This window comes from Vulpes vulpes, chromosome 7 (genome assembly GCF_048418805.1).
Source record: "Vulpes vulpes isolate BD-2025 chromosome 7, VulVul3, whole genome shotgun sequence".
NCBI classification, from domain to species: Eukaryota; Metazoa; Chordata; class Mammalia; order Carnivora; family Canidae; genus Vulpes; species Vulpes vulpes.
Genome location: NC_132786.1, coordinates 10,954,878 through 10,976,933, shown reverse-complemented (window position 1 = coordinate 10,976,933; position 22,056 = coordinate 10,954,878). Strand labels below are relative to the sequence as shown.

At 48.3% G+C, this 22,056-nt stretch overlaps 1 protein-coding gene across 1 annotated transcript; it reads right to left on the bottom strand.

Moving 5' to 3' along the window:
* Positions 1-3,518: 3,518 nt before the first annotated feature.
* Positions 3,519-19,440, bottom strand: LOC140599776 (uncharacterized). Its single transcript, XM_072764952.1, has 7 exons — positions 19,408-19,440; positions 18,648-18,699; positions 9,408-9,492; positions 8,973-9,090; positions 8,462-8,584; positions 6,719-6,912; positions 3,519-6,131 (listed from the first exon to the last, which is right to left on the bottom strand). The coding sequence occupies exons 1-7, from the start codon at positions 19,438-19,440 to the stop codon at positions 6,071-6,073; spliced, it is 666 nt and encodes a 221-aa protein (XP_072621053.1). The 3' UTR covers positions 3,519-6,070.
* Between the last annotated feature and the right edge of the window lie 2,616 nt (positions 19,441-22,056).

Sequence of the window (22,056 nt, the reverse complement as noted above, 5' to 3'; positions counted from 1 at the left end):
GCCCCACAGAGGACGTGGGAGGACAGTTCCTGCTGCGTCTGTGGCCTACTCGGGAAGGTGTCCCCACATCCGGCAGCGCCGACCAAGAGCCCCAGTCTGGTCTCCCCGATGGGGCTGAGCAGCCGGCAGACGCGCGCGCACACACACACACACCAAGCGAGAGCGCAAGCATGGGTGTGCAAGAGAGATGAAGGCGAGGGCCTCCCACACCCCCCTCGGCAGCAGCCGGCCCAGAACCCGCCCCCCGGGCCCAGCACAAGGAAGCAGAGCCCACGCAGCAGCAACAAGAGGAGAGCGGGTGGCCGGCGTCCCGCTTGCCCCATGCTGCTCCCCAAGTGTGGAGACGCAGGGCCGGGCGCCGCGGGTTCACCCTTCTTTTTCAAACGATTTTTTTTTTAATTTTTTTTTTAATTTTTTATTTATTTATGATAGTCACAGAGAGAGAGAGAGAGGCAGAGACACAGGCGGAGGGAGAAGCAGGCTCCATGCACCGGGAGCCCGATGTGGGATTCGATCCCGGGTCTCCAGGATCGCGCCCTGGGCCAAAGGCAGGCGCCAAACCGCTGCGCCACCCAGGGATCCCTCAAACGATTTTTTTTATTGGAGTTCAGTTTGCTGTCATGTAGCATAACACCCAGTGCTCATCCCACCAAGTGCCCCCCTCAGTTCCAATCACCCAGTCACCCCAACCCCCCACCCAGTTCCCCTTCCACTACCCCTTGTTCTTTTCCTATAGTTAGGTGTCTCTCATGTTTTGTCACCCTCACCTATATTTTCACTCATTTTCTCTCCTTTCCCTTTATTCCCTGTCACTAATTTTTATATTCCCCAAATGAATGAGACCATATAATGTTTGTCCTTCTCACATTGACTTATTTCACTCAGCATAATACCCTCTAGGTCCCTCCACGTGGAAGCAAATAGGGGGTATTTGTCATTTTTATTGGCTGAGTAATACTCCATTACATAGGTAGAACACATCTTTATGCATTCATCTGTCGGTGGGCACCGAGGCTCCTTCCACAGTGTGGCTGTTGTGGACATTGCTGCTATAATCATCGGGGTGCAGGTGTCCCGGCATTTCACTGCATCCATATCTTTGGGGTAAATCCCCAGCAGTGGAATTGCTGGGTCGCACGGCAGCTCTATTTTGAAGTCTTTGAGGAAGCCCCCCACACACAGATTTCCAGAGTTGCTGCACCAGTTCACGTTCCCACCAACAGTGCAGGAGGGTCCCCCTTTCTCCACATCGTCTCCAACATTTGTGGTTTCCTGTCTGGCTAATGTTCACCATTCTCACTGGTGTGAGGTGGTATCTCATTGTGGTTTTGAGTTGTGTTTCCCTGATGGCGAGTGATGCGGAGCATTGTCTCATGTGCTTGGTGGCCACGTCTATGTCTTCCTCTGTGACATTTCTGTTCATGTCTTTTGCCCATTTCATGATTGGATTGTTGGTTTCTTTGCTGTAGAGTAGAATGAGTTCTTTAGAGATCTTGGACACTGGCCTTTTATCTGACGGTCATTTACAAATATCTTCTCCCATTCTGTGGGTTGTCTTTTAGTTTTTTTGAGCGTTTCTTTTGCTGTGCGGAAGCTCCTCATGTTGATGAAGTCCCAGTGATTCATTTTGGCTCTTGTTTCCCTGGCCTTCATGGATGTATCTTGCAAGAAGTTGCTCTGGCCAAGTTCCAGAAGGGTGTTGCCTGTGTTCTCCTCTAGGATTTTGATGGCTTCCTGTCTCACATTTAGATCTTTCATCCATTTTGAGTTTCTCTTTGTGTTCGGTGGTTTGAGAGAATGGTCCAGTTTCATTCCTCTGCGTGTGGCTGTCCAATGTTCCCAGCAGCATTTATTGAAGAGACTGTCTTTGTTCCGGTGGATGGTGTTTCTTGCTTTGTCGAATATTAGTTGACCATAGAGTTGAGGGTCCACTTCTGGATTCTCCGTTCTGTTCCATTGACCTGTGTGTCTGATTTGTGCCAGTACCACACTGTCTTGATGAGCACAGCTTTGTAGTACAACTTGACATCCAGCATTGTGATGCCCTGGCTCTGGTTTTCTTTTTTCATATTCCCCTGGCTACTTGGGGTCTTTTCTGATTCCACAGTAATCTTCAGATGATTTGTTCCAACTCTCTGAAGAAAGTCCAATGTATTTCGATAGGGATTGTGTTCCATGTGTAAATTGCCCTGGGTCACGTGGACATTTTCCCAATATATGAATTCTTCCAATCCAGGAGCATGGAATAGTTTTCCATCTCTCTGTGTCTTCCTCAGTTTCTTTCAGACGTGCTCTATAGTTTTTCGGGTAGGGATCCTTTACCTCTCTGGTTAGGTGTACTCCTAGGTATCTCATGCTTTTGGGTGCAATTGTCAATGGGACTGACTCCTTAATTTCTCTTTCTTCAGTCTCATTGCTAGTATATAGAAATGCCACTGATTTCTGGGCATTGATTTGGTATCCTGCCACGCTGCCGAATTTCCTGTAGGAGTTCTAGCAATCTTGGGGTGGAGTCTTTTGGGTTTTCTAGGTACAGTATCATGTCATCTGCGAAGAGGGAGAGTTTGACCTCTTCTTTGCCAATTTGAATGCCTTTTATTTCTTTTTGCTGCCTGATTGCTGAAGCTAGGACTTGTAGTAGTATGTTGAGTAGCCGTGGTGAGAGTGTACGTCCCTGTCGTGTTCCTGACCTTAGGGGAGAGGCTCCCAGTGTTTTCCCATCGGGAATGATATTTGCTATGGGCTTTTCGTAGATGGCTTGGAAGATGCTGAGGAATGTTCCGTCTATCACTACAGTGTCAAGAGTTTTGATCAGGAATGGATGCTGTATTTTGTCAAATGCTTTCTCTGCATCTATTGAGAGGATCATCTGGTTTTTGTTTTTTCTTTTGTTGATGTGATCCATCCCATTGACTGCTTTACGAGTGTTGAACCAGCCTTGCATCCCGGGGATAAATCCACTTGGTCATGGCGAGTAATCTTCTTTATGTACTGTTGGATCCTGTCGGCTTGTATCTTGAACACGGTTTCAGAGATACAAGTTTTCAGAGTTTTTTTTTTTATTTTTATTTTTTTTATTTATTTTTTTTTCTAGTTTTATAGGCATTTAATAGTTTACCAATTGGTACAATAGGATTTTTTAATATGCAGAAAACATGAATAAATTTTGTTTTACACAGTCTGAGAGCAACAAATCTTACTGTAAAACACAAGAGCAATATTATATACATTCCTTTACTGATTTTTTAAAATTGTGTCAATATCTTCAGTTAACTCTTACAATCTGGGAACTGTTTTCTCCAATCACCACCACCTCTGCAACATTCATATGAAATCAATGCTTGCCTTCATGTCAGTGTTCATCCGTGTTCATCGGGGATATCGTTCTATAATTCTCCTTTTTGGTGGGGTCTTTGTCTGGTTTTGGAATTAAGGTGATGCTGGCCTCATAGAACGAGTTTGGAAGTATGAATGGACCTAAAGTACCTCGATGTATAATTTAAAAGCATCAGAGTCAATTTTGTACAAAGTTAACTTACCCTTTATTACAAATAAAATTCATGAAGCAATTATAGAGGTTTATGAAAAACACAAAATACAGAAACAGCACAATGAAAGGGGAGGGGAAGGCTTCAGTTGTGCTGCAGCCATCACGAGCTGTTGCTCGGGGGCCGAGGCTGGTGGCTCCACTGAGGCAGGTGGCAGCTCCGGCCCTTCGATGAACTCGAGAGCCAGCACCGGGACCTGCTCCTCCTTCTGGGGTGGCCAAGAAGCAGGTGGCTCCTCCAGGTCGGGACAGTGATTCAGAGGTATGACCACCAGGTACCTTGGCTTGACCTCAGCAGCCGGCATCTCGGCCCAGGCTTAGCTCTCAGCACCAGCAGCTGGGACCGGCTCGATCACCTCAGGCCCAGGAACTTTAGCAGGCCCCACAGTCGGCCTCGGGCGGGCTCTTGCCTCGGTGGTTCAGGGTATTGCCCGGGGTCCGAAGCCGGTTGCTCCCCTGAGTGAGGTGGCTACTCCGGCACATCGATGACCTCGATAGCTGGTGGTGGGGCCGATTCGGCCTCCAGGGCTCCCAAGGGTGCAGGTGGCTCTTCCAGGTCAGGACAGGGATTCAGAGGTCTGACCACCACGTGTCTTGGCTTGAACACAGCAGCTGGCATCCCGGCTCTGGCCAAGACCTCAGCACCAGCAGCCGGGACCGGCTCGATCACCTGAAGCCCAGGAGCTTCAGCAGGCCCCACAGTCGGCCTCGGGCGGGCTCTTGCCGCGGTGGTTCAGGGTGTTGCTCGGGGTCCGAAGCCCGTTGCTCCCCTGAGTGAGGCGGCTGCTCCACCACATTGATGACCTCGATCGCCGGTGGTGGGGCCCGTTCGGCCCCCAGGGCTCCCAAGGGTGCAGGTGGTTCCTCCGGGTCGGGACAGGGATTCAGAGGTCTGACCACCACGTGTCTTGCCTTGTATACAGCAGCTGGCATCAGGGCTCCAGCCGAGCCCTCAGCTCCCCCAGCCGGGACCAGCTCCTTCCCCTGAGCCCGGGAAGGTGCAGCAGGCCCCACAGTCGGGGCTCGGGCAGGCTCTTGCGGTGGTTCAGGTTGTTGCTCCAAGTGCGCAGCCGGTTGCTCCACTGAGTGACATGGTTCCTTCGGCACATCGATGACCTCGATAGCCGGTGGTGGGGCCCGTTTGGCCTCCAGGGTTCCCAAGGGTGCAGGTGGCTCTTCCAGCTCAGGACAGGGATTCAGAGGTCTGACTACCACGTGTCTTACCTTGTACACAGCAGCTGGCGTCAGGCCTCGGGCTGAGCCCTCAGCTCCAGCAGCTGGGACCAGCTCCATCCCCTGAGACCCTGAAGGTGCAGCAGGCCCCACCGTTGAAACTCGGGCGCACTCTTGGGGTGGTTCAGGGTGTTGCTCGGGGTCCGAAGACAGAGTATCATCTCCAAGAAGACAAAGTATCATCACCAGGATGGACTTTCCACGTCCGTCTCAAATCAAGGACACGCTTCCCACCGCTCAACGTGTGTGAGTGCAAGAGCCCTGGGAGGTCTCCCCAGACTGCAGCCCGTGGGGATGGGGTGTGAGCCTACCCAGTGCTCCCGGCCCAGCAGCATGGAGGCTTGATCTGTGTGGCGCACCCTGTCCCCAACTCGGCCACCCCAGTCCTCCTCACCTCCACCCTCAAACTCTGGTTGATGGAGGTTTCTTAAATATTCAAAGTAACTGTTGACTCGATCGTCCAGCGTCGAGCCTGGAAAGTACTGTCCCGTGAAATTCATTAGCTTTGTCAGGGCAGGAAATTCTGGGGGATCGTCGAAGTCCTCCTCATAGTACTCCAGCCAGATGCTCAGGAAGGAGGACATGGTGCTGGGGAGGGACAGGTGGGCAGAGGCGTCAGAAGACAGGGCTCCCTCACACAGAGGTGTCCCGGGGAAGCCCTGCAGGAACCGGGGCCCTCAACCTTCCGCACGGGGCTGTCGGAGGCAATTGCTGTTCCTTGTCCACCTGCCACCTGGCGGTCCTGCCTGCCACAGGCCTGCTCACTGAAGAGGGTTGGCACAAAGCCTCTGTGCGTGGGAGCCCATGACCAGCGGTGTGACCATCACTGTCTTTCCCGGGGAAACCTTCCCTCCCGTGGGTCTGCCCTGCCTCACTCACGAGGGGCCCCCAGGGGGTGTCCTTCCACTGACTCTAATCTCCCACTGGGCAGGGGCCGTCTGGTCCGTGAGCACTCACTGACTCTCCTGAGCACCTGCCGTGCACCCGGGTCCAGGTGCCACCAGATTGGTGAGTGTGATGTTCCCCACACCCTCTGGTCTGCGTCCCAGGTGTGGGGCAGACAGAAGGTTGGGGGGGATGGGCAGGGAGGAGGTCTCCCTTTGGGGTCCCAGTGCTCTCCCACAAAGCCCACACCCCACCCACGGCTCTCCTTTGCTCTTTTCCTGAAGGGGCCTCAGACCTTTACCCTGTCACAGGAATTGTTGACCTGTGAGGGTCCAGCAGCCCCTCCGACCCACAGCCCCCTCGCGGCCCTCTTGGAGAGGCCCTCCTGCATGAGCCAGAGCTCACTCACATATCCCAGCGCATCTGGATTCCTCCTATCTTGGGGGACGCTTCGATGCTTCGATATCTAGAGGAGGGCGGGGGACATCACATGAAGCGTCCTGTGGAGCCGACCTCTCCTCATAGCTGCTGTCACCCTCTGAACCCCAACTAGTCCAGAACCCTGGGAGGCCGTCAGCTCTGTGCATGGGGCCACGGGCAGCTCCTGGAGAAGTGCCTGCACCTGCTGGGTGCTCCTGAATGCTTGAGGAGTGAATGGTCTCTGGCCAGGCCCATGGCTGACATCCGAGTGGGCCAGGGCGCCCCGGTGTCCTCGGGGACCCGTACCCTGAATGCCCCAGGACACAGACCCCAGATGGACTCAAACCTCCCTTTCAATGCAAAAAGGCCAGCTCAAGTCCCTGGTGACGGTGGGGAGGAGGCACAGGCTTCGTCATGGGGAGAGAAGGATGACTGATGAGCACAATCACAGCCCCTCTAGCCGACCTGCACAGGCCAGGCCCCGGGGCCTCCCCTCAGGACCCGACAAGGCCCTGTGTGACTCTGCTCTAGGCGGAGGAGCAGCCCCAGGGGCCAGGAAGTTCAGGAACATTCCCAAGACTCCCAACCAGTAGGTGGCCCATCCCCTGGGCTGTGGAGGGTCAGGGTGCTCACTTTGCAAACAGCAGGTCCAGGACCTCTTCGGTGGTGCCAAAATCAATATATGTTTCCATAAATTGAAAAATGGAAAGGTCGTCCAAGGACAGCAAGGCGGGCACCAGTTCTTCTACTTGCTGCTCCAGCAGCTCCTCCCGGCTGGGGGTGGTCGGGCAGATCTGATTCCTTCTCAGGGCTGAGGCCCTTTCAGCCTGAGGTGGGACAGAGGGGATGTGCAGCCTGCACTGTAGCCTCCAGACCACCTGGGAGTTGGAGCGTAGGCCAAAGCCCAAGCTCTCAGTGGCTGCGGGGTGCGGGGGGGGGGGGGGGCAGGAGTGCCCACAGTAGGAACACGGGGCTTGACGTCTGTGGCTCAGTCACTTAGCATCTGACTCTCGGTTGTGGCTCAGGTCATGGTCTCCGCATCCTGAGATCCCGCCCCTGGCAGGCTCTGCGCTTGAGGCAGAGTGTGCTTGAGGAGACTGTCTCCCTCTTCCGCTCCCTGCTCTCTGTCTCTTAAACGGACAAACTATCCACTAAAGAAATAATCTTAGAGGATAAATTTAAAAAAAATATGGATCAATACAAGGATCTCAAGTGGGAGGGGTCAGTATCCCAGGGCAGCTTGTCAGCTGAGTTTTGACAGCACCTCCCAGCATTAACAGCTTCACCCCTTGAATTTGACCACACGTCCCTGTCTCCAGGTGCCCACACAGAGACCTTTCCTTGGGTGGGAGGGCCCAGGGCCTGAGGGCTGCAGGATGTTTAGTGCCATCCTGTGACTTGGCAACAGAAGGGAATCTCATCGAAGTCCTGCATCAGTGAAGGGCTCAGTGGCTGTGGGAACCAACTGGCCTTCTGACATGTTGTACAACACTCGAGGCCCCTGTGCCTGACCCCGGGAGGAGGGGGCAGGGATGCGCTCCTTCAAAACCTAACTGCAGAGCGATAGACATAGTACAGTGAGCCCCGTGTCCTTTTGCGGAAAAGTCTCCCAAGTCACCAGGACCATGCTCAAGCCTTGGAGTAGGTGGGGAAGGACGTCAGGCCAATGGGGCCTCCTGGGAGCACCAGTTAGGAGAAAGCATAGCACAGTGCAAACTACTGGAGACTGCGTGCAATGACATGGTGTGTCTCTTTTTCAAAAGTTTTTATGGGCAGCCCGGGTGGCTCAGTGGTTTAGCACTGCCTTCAGCCCAGGGCGTGATCCTGGGGACCCAGGATCCAGTCCCACATCAGGCTCCCTGCATGGAGCCTGCTTCTCCCTCTGCTTCTGTCTCTGCCTCTCTCTCTTTGTCTCTCGTGAATAAATAAAATCTTTAAAAAGAAACCATTATAAAAAACAGTTTTTATTATTTATTCACAACACACACAGAGAGAGAGAGAGAGAGAGAGGGGCAGACACACAGACAGAGGTAGAAGCAGTCCCCATGCAGAGAGCCCGAGGCGGGACTCGATCCCGGGTCTCCAGCATCAGGGCCTGGGCAGAAGGCAGGCGCTAAACCACTGGGCGACCAGGCATCCCCTGAAGGCTCTATTCTGATATTCCTACAAATCTGTGCACAGGGACTCTGCATGCATCTGGCCCAGGCAGGGGCAGGCCCATGGGGGCAAGTTTGGGGAGGAGGGGAATCCAGACTCATGTAGCAGCAGAAGTCTAGGGGGGAGCCCAGGGGAGCAGCAGGCTGGCTTCTGGGACCCGGGGCCCTTCCTGCTGCATCGGGGCCCTGGGTGTCGGGTGGCCCCAGCCCCTGCACTCACCTTGAACCCTTGCAGGTCTTCGGTAGATGGGCTGGACTCCGGGGTGTGTGGGATGTCCTCTTCCTTCCACTTCCACCGCCACTCATAGTCCCATGAGGCGCTCTGTATTTCCCATATGGAGCTCTGTAAAGACAGTGCGGGGCAGCCAGGCAGGAGGCCTCAGCGCCTCGTCTGGCCGCCTCGGCCGGGCCGCACACCCAGTGACTCCTTTGCAGACACACCACAGCACAGCCGGCACACACCTCCCCCAAGGAGAGCAAAGGGATGCGGCTGCAGGGCTTTGGGTTAACTCCGAGTCGGGTAAGAGGGCACCTCAGGAATCCTGTTTCCACCCTGCCCACCGTGACCTCAGGGTGACCCTGAAGGGATCACCGGGGAACCTGCTGCCCTGCATCCTCCAGCCTGGATGCGACCTGCCCACACATCCCTGGTTCCCTGAAGAGGAGGGGATGGGGCTGCCCAGGATGGCTGGCACAGGTGGCCTGGCCTGGCCTGGCCTGCTCTGTATTACCCTCCGGACCCTCCTGAAAAACTCCCTGAGGCGTTCGGTTTGACGGCGGCACCAACGGCTACACCATTCGAAGCAGCAGCAATCCTGGGGTTCCTGGAGTTCATCAAAACTGGAAATGCTATAAGAGAACATCTTTCAGTAGCAGAAGTCTCCTGAAAGTGAGCCTGAGGTGGGGCTGCACTAGAATGTGGGGGCCCGGGTGTAGGGGTTCCAAGTTCTATTGGCCTCTGTTGTGAAAGAAGTGACCTCACTGCCTGGGGCCCCCTCCCTAAGTCCACTCCTGGAGGAAGCTTCAGGAGCAGCGCTCGGGGCTGCCGACGGCTCCCCCCTCCCTGCGGGCAATGACCTGTGTGCACACAGTGACACAACCGCACCCCTCTCCACAGGCCCCAGGGAAGGACTGTGTGCAGCCAGGGCCCCAGCCTGGAAACGCACCTGGGTTCAGACACAACTTTCCATTCTTTCCTGGTTTCCACCCCGGAGAAGCCGTTGTGCCCATCGGGGATGGTCTGCCTCTTGCCTGTGGGATAGGGACTATCCTAGCAGGTGCTTCCTCCAGACGTCCCCAGGCCACTGTGGCATCATATCTATGACATTAGGGGCGGGTGTCCCATGCAGGAAATACCTCCCACCACATGTTCTTCCTTGGTGTGTACATGCGTCCAGGCCCACGAGGTCCCTGTGTGCACACACGTGGGCACCGGTACCCTCATTCTGGATGCCCAGAAGATGACAGTCCCACCGGGGCAGGGATGGGCAAAACTTCCCAAGATCCTAGGCTCCTGAATCCAAGGCAAACCCTACAGTAGGTGTCGGAGTCTTGGCCTAGAAGGTGTGAGGCCGTCCTTATACTGAAACCCTGCCTGTCGTGTGTTACGGGCCATTCCCTCGTTTCCCCTGGGTGAGCTGTGGACAGCGGTGCACCCAGTGGGTCGCCCTGACCTGGGCTCTTCCTCAGACTGGAACGTGCTGGAATGCCTCCCGTCTGGGCTGTCAATGCCCACCCCCACCCCGTCACATCTCCATGTCTGTAGCCAGTTCCATCCACACAACCTTTTCCCAGCCCCCTCAGGAAGGGGAGGGGCAGCCCTGGCCCCCAACGGAGGACAGAGCTGGCTTCATGCCCCCTTCTGCCTCCTTCCCAGGCTGTGATCCTGGCGAGGCAGTGGCCCTGCTGGGGTCTTCACCTGCTCCCCTCAGTGGCCCCCTGGAGCCCTAGCTGCTGTGTTTGTCAAAGCCCCACAGTTTGTCACAGCCTCACCTCCGGGGCTCAGGACCCAGGGAAGCACCAGGCTCTCTTTCTAGGGAACCATTGCTCTTTCCATTCCTGATGTTGTTCCGTATTTTGTCCATCTTCCCCCCTGGAGCATGAGCTCCGAGAGGGAGGATCTGGTCTCTTTATCAGCTCTGGCACCGTCTGTGCTCAGGGCTCAGCGGCTGAAGGAGCAGGTGGGAGGACCCATCCCACCACGGGCCAGCTCAGTGGTGGGAGCCTTATTGATTTGGAGCATTTTTAAATACTTGTGCTTTTCTTTTTTTTTTTTTAAGGAAACTCTGTGCCCAATGTGGGACTCAAACTCAGGACCCCGAGATCAATAACCACACGCCCTTCAGGCTGAGGCAGGCAGGCGTCCATTGGTCATTTTAAAACTAATAGACTGATAACTATTTCAGTTAATTTGGTGATCCACATTTTGTAGGTCTATCCCATTATGCTGAATTATCAAGTGACTCCCCCAGTGTCAGTACCGCGTCAGCAGAGATTGCCCCACCTGACAGCACTGAGTGGCTGTTCAGATTGGAGATTGAACTCGTTCACGGGGTCTTTCAGGAGCCAGGGTGGCTCCTCCATGGGCCTCCTCCCTCCCCGGGAGGTCATGCCCCTCTGCAGCCAGCAGCACAAGGGGAAGACGACAAACACAGGCACGAGGGAGGGGGTCTCCAGCCAGGTCTAGTAGGCCTGCATGTCCACCTTTATGCTCACTCTGTGTGTTATTTATTAGAAGTAGTATTAATTTTTAGGATTTTATTTATTTGTTTAAGAGAGAGAGGGAGAGAGAGAGAGGAGGGAGCATGATCAGTGGAGACAGGCAGAGGGAGAGGGAGAAGCAGGTGTCCTGCAAGCAGGGAGGCACAAACCCAGGAATTCTGAATCATATCCCACAAAACAGAGAAAACATCGCCAGATCTGCTCCACAAAACAAACAAGGCATCTCCTCAAGCTGAATGAAAATTTTCTACTTGAAGTACAGACCGTATGAGCGAAATGAGAGCAAGATTTGTGTGTGTGTGTGTGTGTGTGTGTGTATGGAAATAATGCTGCCTATTTGAATATGGATATAAAAATGAACATGACCATTTATGAATATACATGGAAGTAAAAAAGAAGAATTAACATTGACTTTTTAAAATAAGAATTAGTGCGGTTGCAGGCATGTAGAATTGAAACATATGAGGGTGATCATAAAAAGGCAGCGTGATGAATCAATCTAGTGAGTCTTAAGACTGAGTGTTTACAAGTAGGAAACCTGCTGTCAGCCACAGAACTGTAAGTAGACAGGAGGCACTGACTCTCCAGCATGACCACCACCTGAACTGAATCGTGTTGTGTATCCACGCGCACTGACAGAGAAACGGATATAAGTGTAGACACATATGCAGAACTAGGAAGTTAGCAGAGGAGAAGTAACATCTTTGAAGACAATTAAATAAAACAAAAAATAAAGCTGGATCTTGAATGGAGAAAATGGAGTAATTAAAATAGAATAATGTTTTTAAAATCGTTTGTATTTCCTTGGTGTTGGTGGTGATCTCTCCTTTCTCATTCATGATTTTATTAATTTGAGTCTTTTGTCTCTTCTTTTTAATAAGGCTGGCTGATGGTTTCTCTCTCTTCTTAATTCTTTCAAAGAACCACCTCCTGGTTTTGTTGATCTGTTCCACAGCTTGTCTGCTCTCTATTTCATTGAGTTCTGCTCGAATCTTTATTAACTGTCGTCTTCTGCTGGGTGAAGGTTTCATTTGCCGTTCCTTCTCCAGCTCCTTTAGGTGCAAGGTTAGCTTTTGTATTTGAGTTCTTTCCAGTGATTGGATGGATGCTTGTATTGCGATGTATTTCCCCTATCTGGGACCACTTTTGCTGTGTCCCAAAGATTTTGAACGGTTGTATCTTCATTCTTATTAGTTTCCGTGAATCTTTTTAATTCTTCTCTAATTTCCTGGTTGACCCTTTCATCTTTTAGCAGGATGGTCCTTTTTTTTTTCAATTTTTTTTAATTTATTTATGATAGTCATACAGAGAGAGAGAGAGAGAGAGAGAGAAAGGCAGAGACACAGGCAGAGGGAGAAGCAGGCTCCATGCACCGGGAGCCCGATGTGGGATTCGATCCCGGGTCTCCAGGATCGCGCCCTGGGCCAAAGGCAGGCGCCAAACTGCTATGCCACCCAGGGATCCCTAGCAGGATGGTCCTTAACCTGCACGTGTTTGAAATCCTTCCAAACTTCTTCTTGTGATTTAGTTCTAATTTTACATCAATATGGTCTGAAAATATGCAGGGGACGATCCCAATCTTTTGGTATCGGTTACGACCTGATTTGTGACCCAGTATGTGGCCTATTCTGGAGAAAGTTCTGTGTGCGCTTCAGAAGAATGTGTATTCAGTTGCGTTTGGATGTAAAGTTCTGTAAATATCTGTGAAATCCATCTGGTCCAGTGTATCATTTAAAGCTCGTGTTTCTTTGGAGATGTTGTACTTAGAAGATCTATGGATTTTAGAAAGTGCTATGTTCAAGTCACCCAGTATAAGTGTATTATTATCTAAGTATGTCTTAACTTTGGTTATTAATTGATTGATATCCTTGGCAGCTCCCACATTCGGGGCATAAATATTCATGATTGTTAGGTCCTCTTGTTGGATAGACCCTTTAAGTGTGATATAGTGTCCCTCTTCATCTCTTACTACAGTCTTTGGGATAAACTTATTTATCTGATGATATAAGGATGGCTACCCCTGTTGTCTTGAGGACCATTTGAATGGTCAATGGTTCTCCAACGTTTTATTTTCAGACTGTAGGTGTCCTTATGAGTCTCCTGTAGACAGCAAATAGATGGGTCTTGCTTTTTTCTCCAGTCTGAAACCCTGCGTCTTTTGATGGGATCATTTAGCCTATTCATGTTCAGAGTTACTATTGAAAGCTATGAATTTAGGGTCATCATGATACCGATTCAGTCCCTGTTTTTGTGGATTATTTCTTTGGGCATCCCCTTTGTCTTAGAGTCCCCCTTAATATTTCTTGCAGAGCTGGTTTGGAGGTCACATATTCTTTCAGTTCCTGCCTGTCTTCTTGGAAGCTCTTTATCTCTCCTTCCATTCTGAATGAGAGCCTTGCTGCATAAAGTATTCTTGGCTGCATGTTCTTCTCATTTAGGACCCTGAATATATCCTGCCAGCCCTTTCTGGCCTGCCAGGTCTCTGTGGAGAGGTCTGCTGTTAACCTAATACTTCTTCCCATAAAGTTAGGGATCTCTTGTCTCTTGCTGCTTTAAGGATCTTCGCTTTATCCGTGGAATTTGCAAGTTTCACTATTAAATGTTGGGGTGTTGAACAGTTCTTATTGATTTTAAGGGGGGATCTCTCTATCTCCTGGATCTGAAGGCCTGTTTCCCTCCCCAAGTTAGGGAAGTTCTCAGCTATGATTTGTTCAGATACACTTTTTCTGGGTCTTCAGCGCCCTCTGGAACTCCAATTAAAGGTAGATTTTTCCTTCTGAGGCTGTCATTTATCTCCCTTAACCTTTCCTCATGATCTTTTCATTGTTTTTCTCTTTTGTCCTCAGCTTCCTTCCTTGCCATCAACTTGTCTTCTATGTCACACACTCTTTCTTCTACCTCATTAACCTTCATCGTTAGGACCTCCAGTTCGGATCGCATCTCATTTACTTGATTTTTAATTTCGGCCTGATTAGATCTAAATTCTGCAGTCATGAAGTCTCTTGATTCCTTTATGCTTTTTTTCCAGAGTCACCGGTAGCTTTATAAGTGTGCTTCTGAATTGGTTCTCTGACATTGAATTTTAATCCAAATTCTGTAGCTCTGTGGCAGAAAGTACTGTTTCTGATTCTTTTGTGGTGAGTTCTTCCTTCTAGTCATTTTGCTCAGTGCATAGTGGCTAAAAACAAGTTGTCCTGGACAAAGGAAGGAAAAAGGGGAAAGAGGGGGACAAACAAAAAACAAAAAACAAAAAAAAATGAAGGGTATCCTCTGATTCTCTATAGTGTAAATAGCTCGACTTCCCCTGGAGCTTTCCAGCACTGCTTGGTCAAGAACTTGCTCTTCCCCTTCCAGCTGGTCTTATGGGGGAGGGGCCTGCTGTGCTGATTCTCAGGTGTGTGCCCCAGGGGAGCTGCCCCAACCCACCAGGTGCACAGCTCGTGAGAGCTATTTAAGCTGTGAGGCCCCTGCTCAGTCTCAGGTACAAGGTAACACCAGGAGGAGGAACAACAGTGGCAGTGGCCAGCTGTCCAGCCCTGGAGTCAGCTCCTGCAGTAACTACCACAGCTCCCAGTGCGCAGGGGCCTGTATGCTCTGGGGGCGGGGCACTGATCTGCACAGCTCAGGGTGCCTGGTGGCTGGAGCGTCCTGGCTGCCCTGTGGCCTCCCATCCTCTGCCTGTCCCAGGGGGAGCACGAGATCCTGGGCTGTGTCCCCGGCGCCCTGGGCTCCGGGGCCTGCGGCCCAGGCTGTTCCCGGGGCCCTGATCCAGCCCCTTAGGGTGCTCGGTGGTGGGGTGCGGCACGCTCTCCCCCGGGGTGCCCCTCCCCTGTTAGTGACCCAGGAGCCTGGGGGCATCCCAGCCCCTCCCGGGATCCTGCCTGAGCTCCCTGCAAGTGCCTGTCCATCCAGGATGGTTGGTAAAGTTCCTGCTTTTCCAGGCCTGGGCTTTCCTGTCCTGGGGACTCTCCTGTGGCCTTAGCCCGGCTCCTCACGGGGGCCCCTCCCCCTTGGAGGCTTTTTTATTTGTTTATTTTTCCGTCTTCCTACCTTGATAGAAGCCCGAACTGTTCTCACTGCAGCATTCCAGCTGTTCTCTCTTTAGATCTCAGGCCGAATGCATGGTTTTCAGGATGTTTTGAAAGTTTTCTAGGTGAGTTGGTGGAGCCAGGTGACTTGGGGACCCTACTCCTCCACCATCGTGCCCCCTCCCTAACCTATGTGTTAGTTCTAACAGTTTTTCAATGAAGTCTTCAGGATTATCTATATAAAATACTGTGTCATCTACAAATGGCAATAATTTTGCTTCTTCCTTTCTCATCTGGATGCCTTTGCTTTTTCCTGCCTAATTGCCTGGGATAGAATTTCCAGTACTATTTTGAATATAAGTGGTGAGAGTGGGCATCCTTGTCTTGTTTCTGATCCGAGAGATTTCCCCCACTGAATATGATGTTGGCTATGGACTTTATTATGTTGAGATATGTCCCCTTTATAGCTACTGTGTTGAGACTTTTTCTTATAAATGGGTGTTAAATTTTGTCAAATGCTTTTTCTGATCTATTGAGATGATCATATGATTTTTATCCTTCATTTTGTTAATGTGCCACATCACATTGATTTTTAATTGTTGAAACATCCTTGGAATAAATCCCACCGGTTATGGTGTATATCATCCCTTTAATGTATTGTTGGATTTGGCTTACTAACATTTTGTTGAAGATTTATGCATCTGTGTTTATCAGGGATATTGGCTCGTCGTTTTCTTTTCTTTGTGCTGCCCTTATCTGGTTTTGGAATCAGGGTAATGCTGGCTTCATAACATGAGTTTGGAAGTGTTCCCTCCTCTTCTATTTTTTGAGAAGGATTGATACTAATTTTTATTTAAATGTTTGGTAGAATTCAGCAATGAAGCCATCTGGTCCTGGACTTTTGTTTGTTGGGAGATTTTTGATAACTGATTCAATCTCTGTACTAGTAATTTGTTCATATTTTTCTTTTTTCATGATTTAGTCTTGGCAGGTTGTATGTGTCTAAGAAATTATCCATTTCTTCTACGTTGTCCCATTTGTTAGCATATAACTGTTCATAGCAGTCTCTTATGATCTTTTGTATTCCTGTGGTATCAGTTATACTATTTCCTCTTTCATTTCTGATCCTTGCTTCCATTGTCACATCCTCCCCTCATGTGTCAGTGTCTTCATGTGGAATTCTCCTTCCTGAACGTCTCTCTCATCTCTTCTTCTTTTAAGAACACCAATCATATTGGATTAAGGGACCACTCTACATAGTATGAACTTAGCTTAATTAAGTAGATCTGCAATGATCATATTTCCAAATGGGATTTTATTTTAAATTATTGGCAGTTAGGAAGGACTTCAACATATATTTTGGGCGGACGCATTTCAACCCATAACACCCATCAAGCCATGAACATTAATCCCTGAATTCCTAGTGCAAACACATCCCTTTCTTCATCATTTTAATACCTGTAAACATGTCTTTGATTCTTTGGTAAAACCACCATAGCCTTAAAAAAAAAAAAAAAAGACTTCATTACATTTAGAATTTATCATCCCTGTTGTTACTCTTCAAGATGTATGCCATGCCCTTGTAGCCCTCTTCTGTCTTCGTTTCATACATATTCATTCAAGAACTTACCCCAATAATTCCCTAACAAACACCAAGTTCTCCAAGTACCCTCTTGCTTTCTGTATCGAACCATTTGTGATTACATGATCAGATTTGCATTTTTGAGAACTTCTCATTCCTTTTAAACAGTTTCCTCTCATTATAACCAACCATGTGATCCCATCTATCCTGTCTCAGCGTTGTTTTAATGGATTCTAAAGATGTACCTATTTTGTTCTATAACAACAAAAATGGCTTTCTACCATCCATTGAGAGTTTTCTTTCTATTTTACTGTTTCTTTAATATTTTTTTTTCATGAGAGACACACAGAGAGAGGTAGAGACATAGGCAGAGGGAGAAGCAGGCTTCATACAAGGAGCCTGATGCAGGCCTTGATCCCAGGGCCCTGGGATCACACCCTGAGCCAAAGGCAGATGCTCAACCACTGAGCCACTGAGATGTCCCTTTTTTGAACATGTTTTATATTCTGATTCTAGTTTGGAATGAAATCAGATCTTTACTATCACTTGACACTCCTTCTTTTAGTTTTTCTTGTTCTGTCTTTGGTATAACAAAGGAGAGTCCCAGCTTTTTGGCATAACAAAAGACATTCCCAGGAATTTCTTTATATTATCGTTATTTAAACCCAGAAGTGGACCCTGAACTTTATGGTCAACTAATATTCGATAAAGGAGGAAAGACTATCCACTGGAAGAAAGACAGTCTCTTCAATAAATGGTGCTGGGAAAATTGGACATCCACATGCAGAAGAATGAAACTAGACCACTCTCTTGCACCATACACAAAGATAAACTCAAAATGGATGAAAGATCTAAATGTGAGACAAGATTCCATCAAAATCCTAGAGGAGAACACAGGCAACACCCTTTTTGAACTTGGCCACAGTACCTTCTTGCAACATACATCCACGAAGGCAAAAGAAACAAAAGCAAAAATGAACTATTGGGACTTCATTAAGATAAGAAGCTTTTGCACAGCAAAGGATACAGTCAACAAAACTAAAAGACAACCTACAGAATGAGAGAAGATATTTGCAAAGGACGTATCAGATAAAGGGCTAGTTTCCAAGATCTATAAAGAACTTCTTAATCTCAACACCAAAGAAACAAACAATCCAATCATGAAATGGGCAAAAGGCATGAACAGAAATCTCACAGAGGAAGACATAGACATGGCCAACACGCACATTAGAAAATGCTCCGCATCACTGGCCATCAGGGAAACACAAATCAAAACCACAATGAGATACCACCTCACACCAGTGAGAATGGGGAAAATTAACAAGGCAGGAAACCACAAATGTTGGAGAGGATGCGGAGAAAAGGGAACCAACCCTCTTACATTGTTGGTGGGAATGTGAAATGGTGCAGCCACTCTGGAAAACAGTGTGGAGGTTCCTCAAAGAGTTAAAAATAGACCTGCCCTAGACCCAGCAATTGCACTGTTGGGGATTTACCCCAAAGATACAGACAATGAAACGCCGGGACACCTGCACCCCGATGTTTGTAGCAGCAGTGTCCACAATAGCCACACTGTGAAAGGAGCCTCGGTGTCCATTGAAAGATGAATGGATAAAGAAGATGTGGTTATGTATACGATGGAATATTCCTCAGCCATTAGAAACGACAAATACCCACCATTTGCTTCAACGTGGATGGAACTGGAGGGTATTATGCTGAGTGAAATGACACAATTGGACAAGGACAAACATTATATGTTCTCATTCATTTGGGGAATATAAATAATAGTGAAAGGGAATAGAAGGGAAGGGAGAAGAAATGGGTAGGAAATATCAGAAAGGGAGACAGAACATAAAGACTCCTAACTCTAGGAAACGAACTAGGGGTGGTGGAAGGGAGGAGGGCGGGGGGGTGGGGGTGACTGGGTGACGGGCACTGAGGGGGACACTTGACGGGATGAGCACTGGGTGTTATTCTATATGTTGGCAAATTGAACACCAATAAAAGATAAACTTATTATTTAAAAAATTATCGTTATTTAGCCAGAAATTGTATCAGTCATTTTTCTCTCTTACCTGTAGAGCAAAGAGGATAGAAGATGTCTGGGAGAATCTGCAATCTCTCTCTCTAGGAGATCCAGTGTTATAAGGCAGACTTTGGAGTCCTTTCAGCCCTGGGGGATCCTGAAATAAATGGTAATGAAAACTTTGAGCATTGAGATAAAGAATCAAACAAAAGGAGGAGGTAAGCATTACTGTTTCTGACTTCTGAGAAGTGTGCCTTGGCCAGATAGTGAGATGGAAAGGGCTGGAAGTCATAACAGCCTTGGCTATAGATATGATTGCTTGCTAATAGAGAAGAACCACTGCAGTGGGCCACTCTCCCTGAAGCCAAGGAAACATGTCACTCTCTCTCAATTTCTGAGAAAAGGGACTATAAAGAGCTAGAGAGAAAACTAGTAAAAATAATATTGAAAATAGGGATCCCTGGGTGGCGCAGCGGTTTAGCCCCTGCCTTTGGCCCGGGGCACGATCCTGGAGACTCAGGATTGAATCCCACATCGGGCTCCCTGCATGGAGCCTGCTTCTCCCTCTGCCTGTGTCTCTGCCTCTCTCTCTCTCTCTCTCTATGACTATCATAAATAAATAAAATCTTAAAAAAAATAATATTGAAAATATAATTTAAAAAATCTGTTAACCTCTACCCATCTTGGGAAGATCAGAGATGGTAGGAGCCTCCATGTACAATAGGGGTCGCACAGGTGAGAGCAGCTACAGCCACATGTCACACTGGCCCTGCCCTACCATTGCAATCTTCAGAGATCTTGATCCCTACCCTTCCAGTGCCATAAGGCAGCTTCACAATCATGTTCTGAATCCATACTCAACACTGCTTTGCCACTGAGACTCAGCCTGCCAATACACTACAGCTCCTTTTAGAAAGTTAGAGGATAGGGACGCCTGGGTGGCTCAGCAGATGGGCGTCTGCCGTCAGCTCAGCTCGTGATCCTGGGATCCAGGATCAAGTTCCACATCAGGCTCCCTGTGAGGAGCCTGCTTCTCCCTCTGCCTATGTCTCTGCCTCTCTCTCTCTCAGCCTGTGTCTCTCATGAATAAATAAATAAATCTTAAAAAAAAAAAAAAAAAGAGGATATCTTCTCAGGCAACTGACTGAGAAAATAAAATTTTATTCAATCCCTACCACACAACTTATATGGAAATAAATTTCAGATGGACTAAGGACAAAAGTATAAAATAAAGCAAAGCTATCCAGAAGAAATAGCAATAAAATACTTTTATAATTTTAGTGTGGGCAAGGTCTAGACATAGTATAAAAGGCAGAAAACATAAGAAAAGCAGCCCGGGTGGCTCAGTGGTTTAGCGCCACCTTCAGCCCAGGGCATGATCCTCGGGAACCCGGATCAAGTCCCGCATCGGGCTCCCTGCATGGAGCCTGCTTCTCCCTCTGCCTGTGTCTCTGCCTCTCTCTCCTCTCTGTGTATTCTCATGAATAAATAAAAATAAAATCTTTAAAAAGAAAAGAAAAACTAGATTTATTTATACATAGATTGATGTATATATATGTGTGTACACACACATCCACACAGAATATATAATTTAAGTAAATGGAATTAAAGTATTATCCATGCTGTTGTTAACCTGAGTCTTTTTGGTGAAGGTCTTTTTAACTGATTTTCCTGGTACTCCCATCTCATCCCAAGTAAACAGTATTAACAGCCTGGTATGTACCTTTCCACACTTTTCTTTTCTTTTTAAGATTTTATTTATTTATTCATAGAGACACAGAGAGAGAGAGAGACGCAGAGACACAGGCAGAGGGAGAAGCAGGCTCCATGCAGGGAGCCCAAGGAGGGACTGATCCCGGGTCTCCAGGATCAGGCCCTGGGCTAAAGGTGGGGCTAATCCGCTGAGCCACCCGGGCTGCCCTCCCCACTTTTCTTTATGTCTGTATAATCCTATACAAATACACATACAGGGAAGCTCAATCATTGTTGAGCTTGTACACTTCCCTGCATTTTGCTTTTCTTACATAACGACAGAGCTTGAAAATCCCCCAAGTCCTCCAATATAGATCTAGTGCATTCTTGTTAATGATGACTGAGAAAGGACCATTAAAAGATAAACTGAGACATATTAAACACTTTAAGACTTATTTAAGCAAACACTGAATTGGGCAGCATCCAATTTAGCAAATACAAAAGAACTCCAAGTGGCAACAGAAAGTGAAAGATTTGCATAGGCAGAATGGAGCAGGAACAAGGAAGTTGTACAAAGCAAAAAAGCCCATTAATTATGCAAGCTTACTGTCCTTTGGGAGATGGCAGGGGTCTATCAGACAAATTACCTAACCAGTGCTGGTCAGCTGATTCCTGATTGGTTCCATTTCTGGGAGCCCTAAAACTGGACTTACATTACATCTTGGTTTGCGTGATATGGAGCTTAGCATAAGCAACTCCATTTTGTACCTATTCTCCTGGCTTAAACAGAATAAAGCACTTTTTATTCCCAATTGACAAGCATTTAACCCATTTCCAAACTTTACTTCTGGAAATATAAATTACATAACAGGGGGATGATACGCCTTTATCTTTTGAATTTTCCTGTAAATGCCCTTTGCCCAGTAAAGGCAAATTAGGCTCAGGTCATTGAATTTGACAGCCTAAGAGCCTCAGGTGCCCAAGAAGTAGACCTTAGGAAGGGAGCTGAAGTGGCATGAAGGACCAGGGAAGGAACACGGCCTATAAGGATATTCTTTGTCATAGCACAGCTTTGCCTCTGACCAATGTGAGGTCCTCACCTTAGGATATTGTTCACGCTGTGTCACAAAAGAGCCCATAAATCACTTAAAGGAGAGCGGAAGACAACCTGAAACTAAAGATCTGAACTAGAGAGAACAGGAACTTAAGTTTCAGGGAGAATTTTGGTCAGTTCTACAACACTGCCACCATGTGGCTGTAGAACATTGCAGCTAGCAAACCTAGAAGTGATGGGTTGGAAGCAGTTATTAAATAGAACCGGTTTCGCATTCTATCTTAATTTGCACCTCCCACGTCAGGATACGAACATTTCCATCAACCCAAAGAATGTCCTTATACTATTTCCAATCAGTACTTCCCCACCATCATTTTTCCAACTTCCACTAGATTCCCTATTCTTACACATCATATAAGTGGAATCCTATAGTACATACCCTTTTGTTTAGTTCAAATACCATCTAAGATCCATTGTAAATTTTCCTTTTACCTACAGGTTACTCTTCATTTCCAAATCCATTGGAAATTTCTGGGTATCTCTTAGTTGTTGATTTTTAGTTTAATTCCATTGCAGTCAGAGAACAGATTGTGTAGTTTTTCAATCTTTTGAGATTTTTTGAGACATGGCTTATTTTGGTGAATGTTCCGTGTACACACGAAAAGCCTGTGTTCTGCAATAGTTGGATGCTGTGTTCTATAAATGTCAGCTA

Coding starts and splice junctions, on each gene's coding strand:
- LOC140599776 (XM_072764952.1), bottom strand. CDS start 19,440: ATGATTGTGAAGCTGCCTTATGGCACTGGAAGG. Junction 18,700..19,407: donor TGCCTTATGGCACTGGAAGG/GTAGGGATCAAG, acceptor TGGATCTCCTAG/AGAGAGAGATTGCAGATTCT. Junction 6,913..8,461: donor AAGACCTGCAAGGGTTCAAG/GTGAGTGCAGGG, acceptor GTCCCACCTCAG/GCTGAAAGGGCCTCAGCCCT.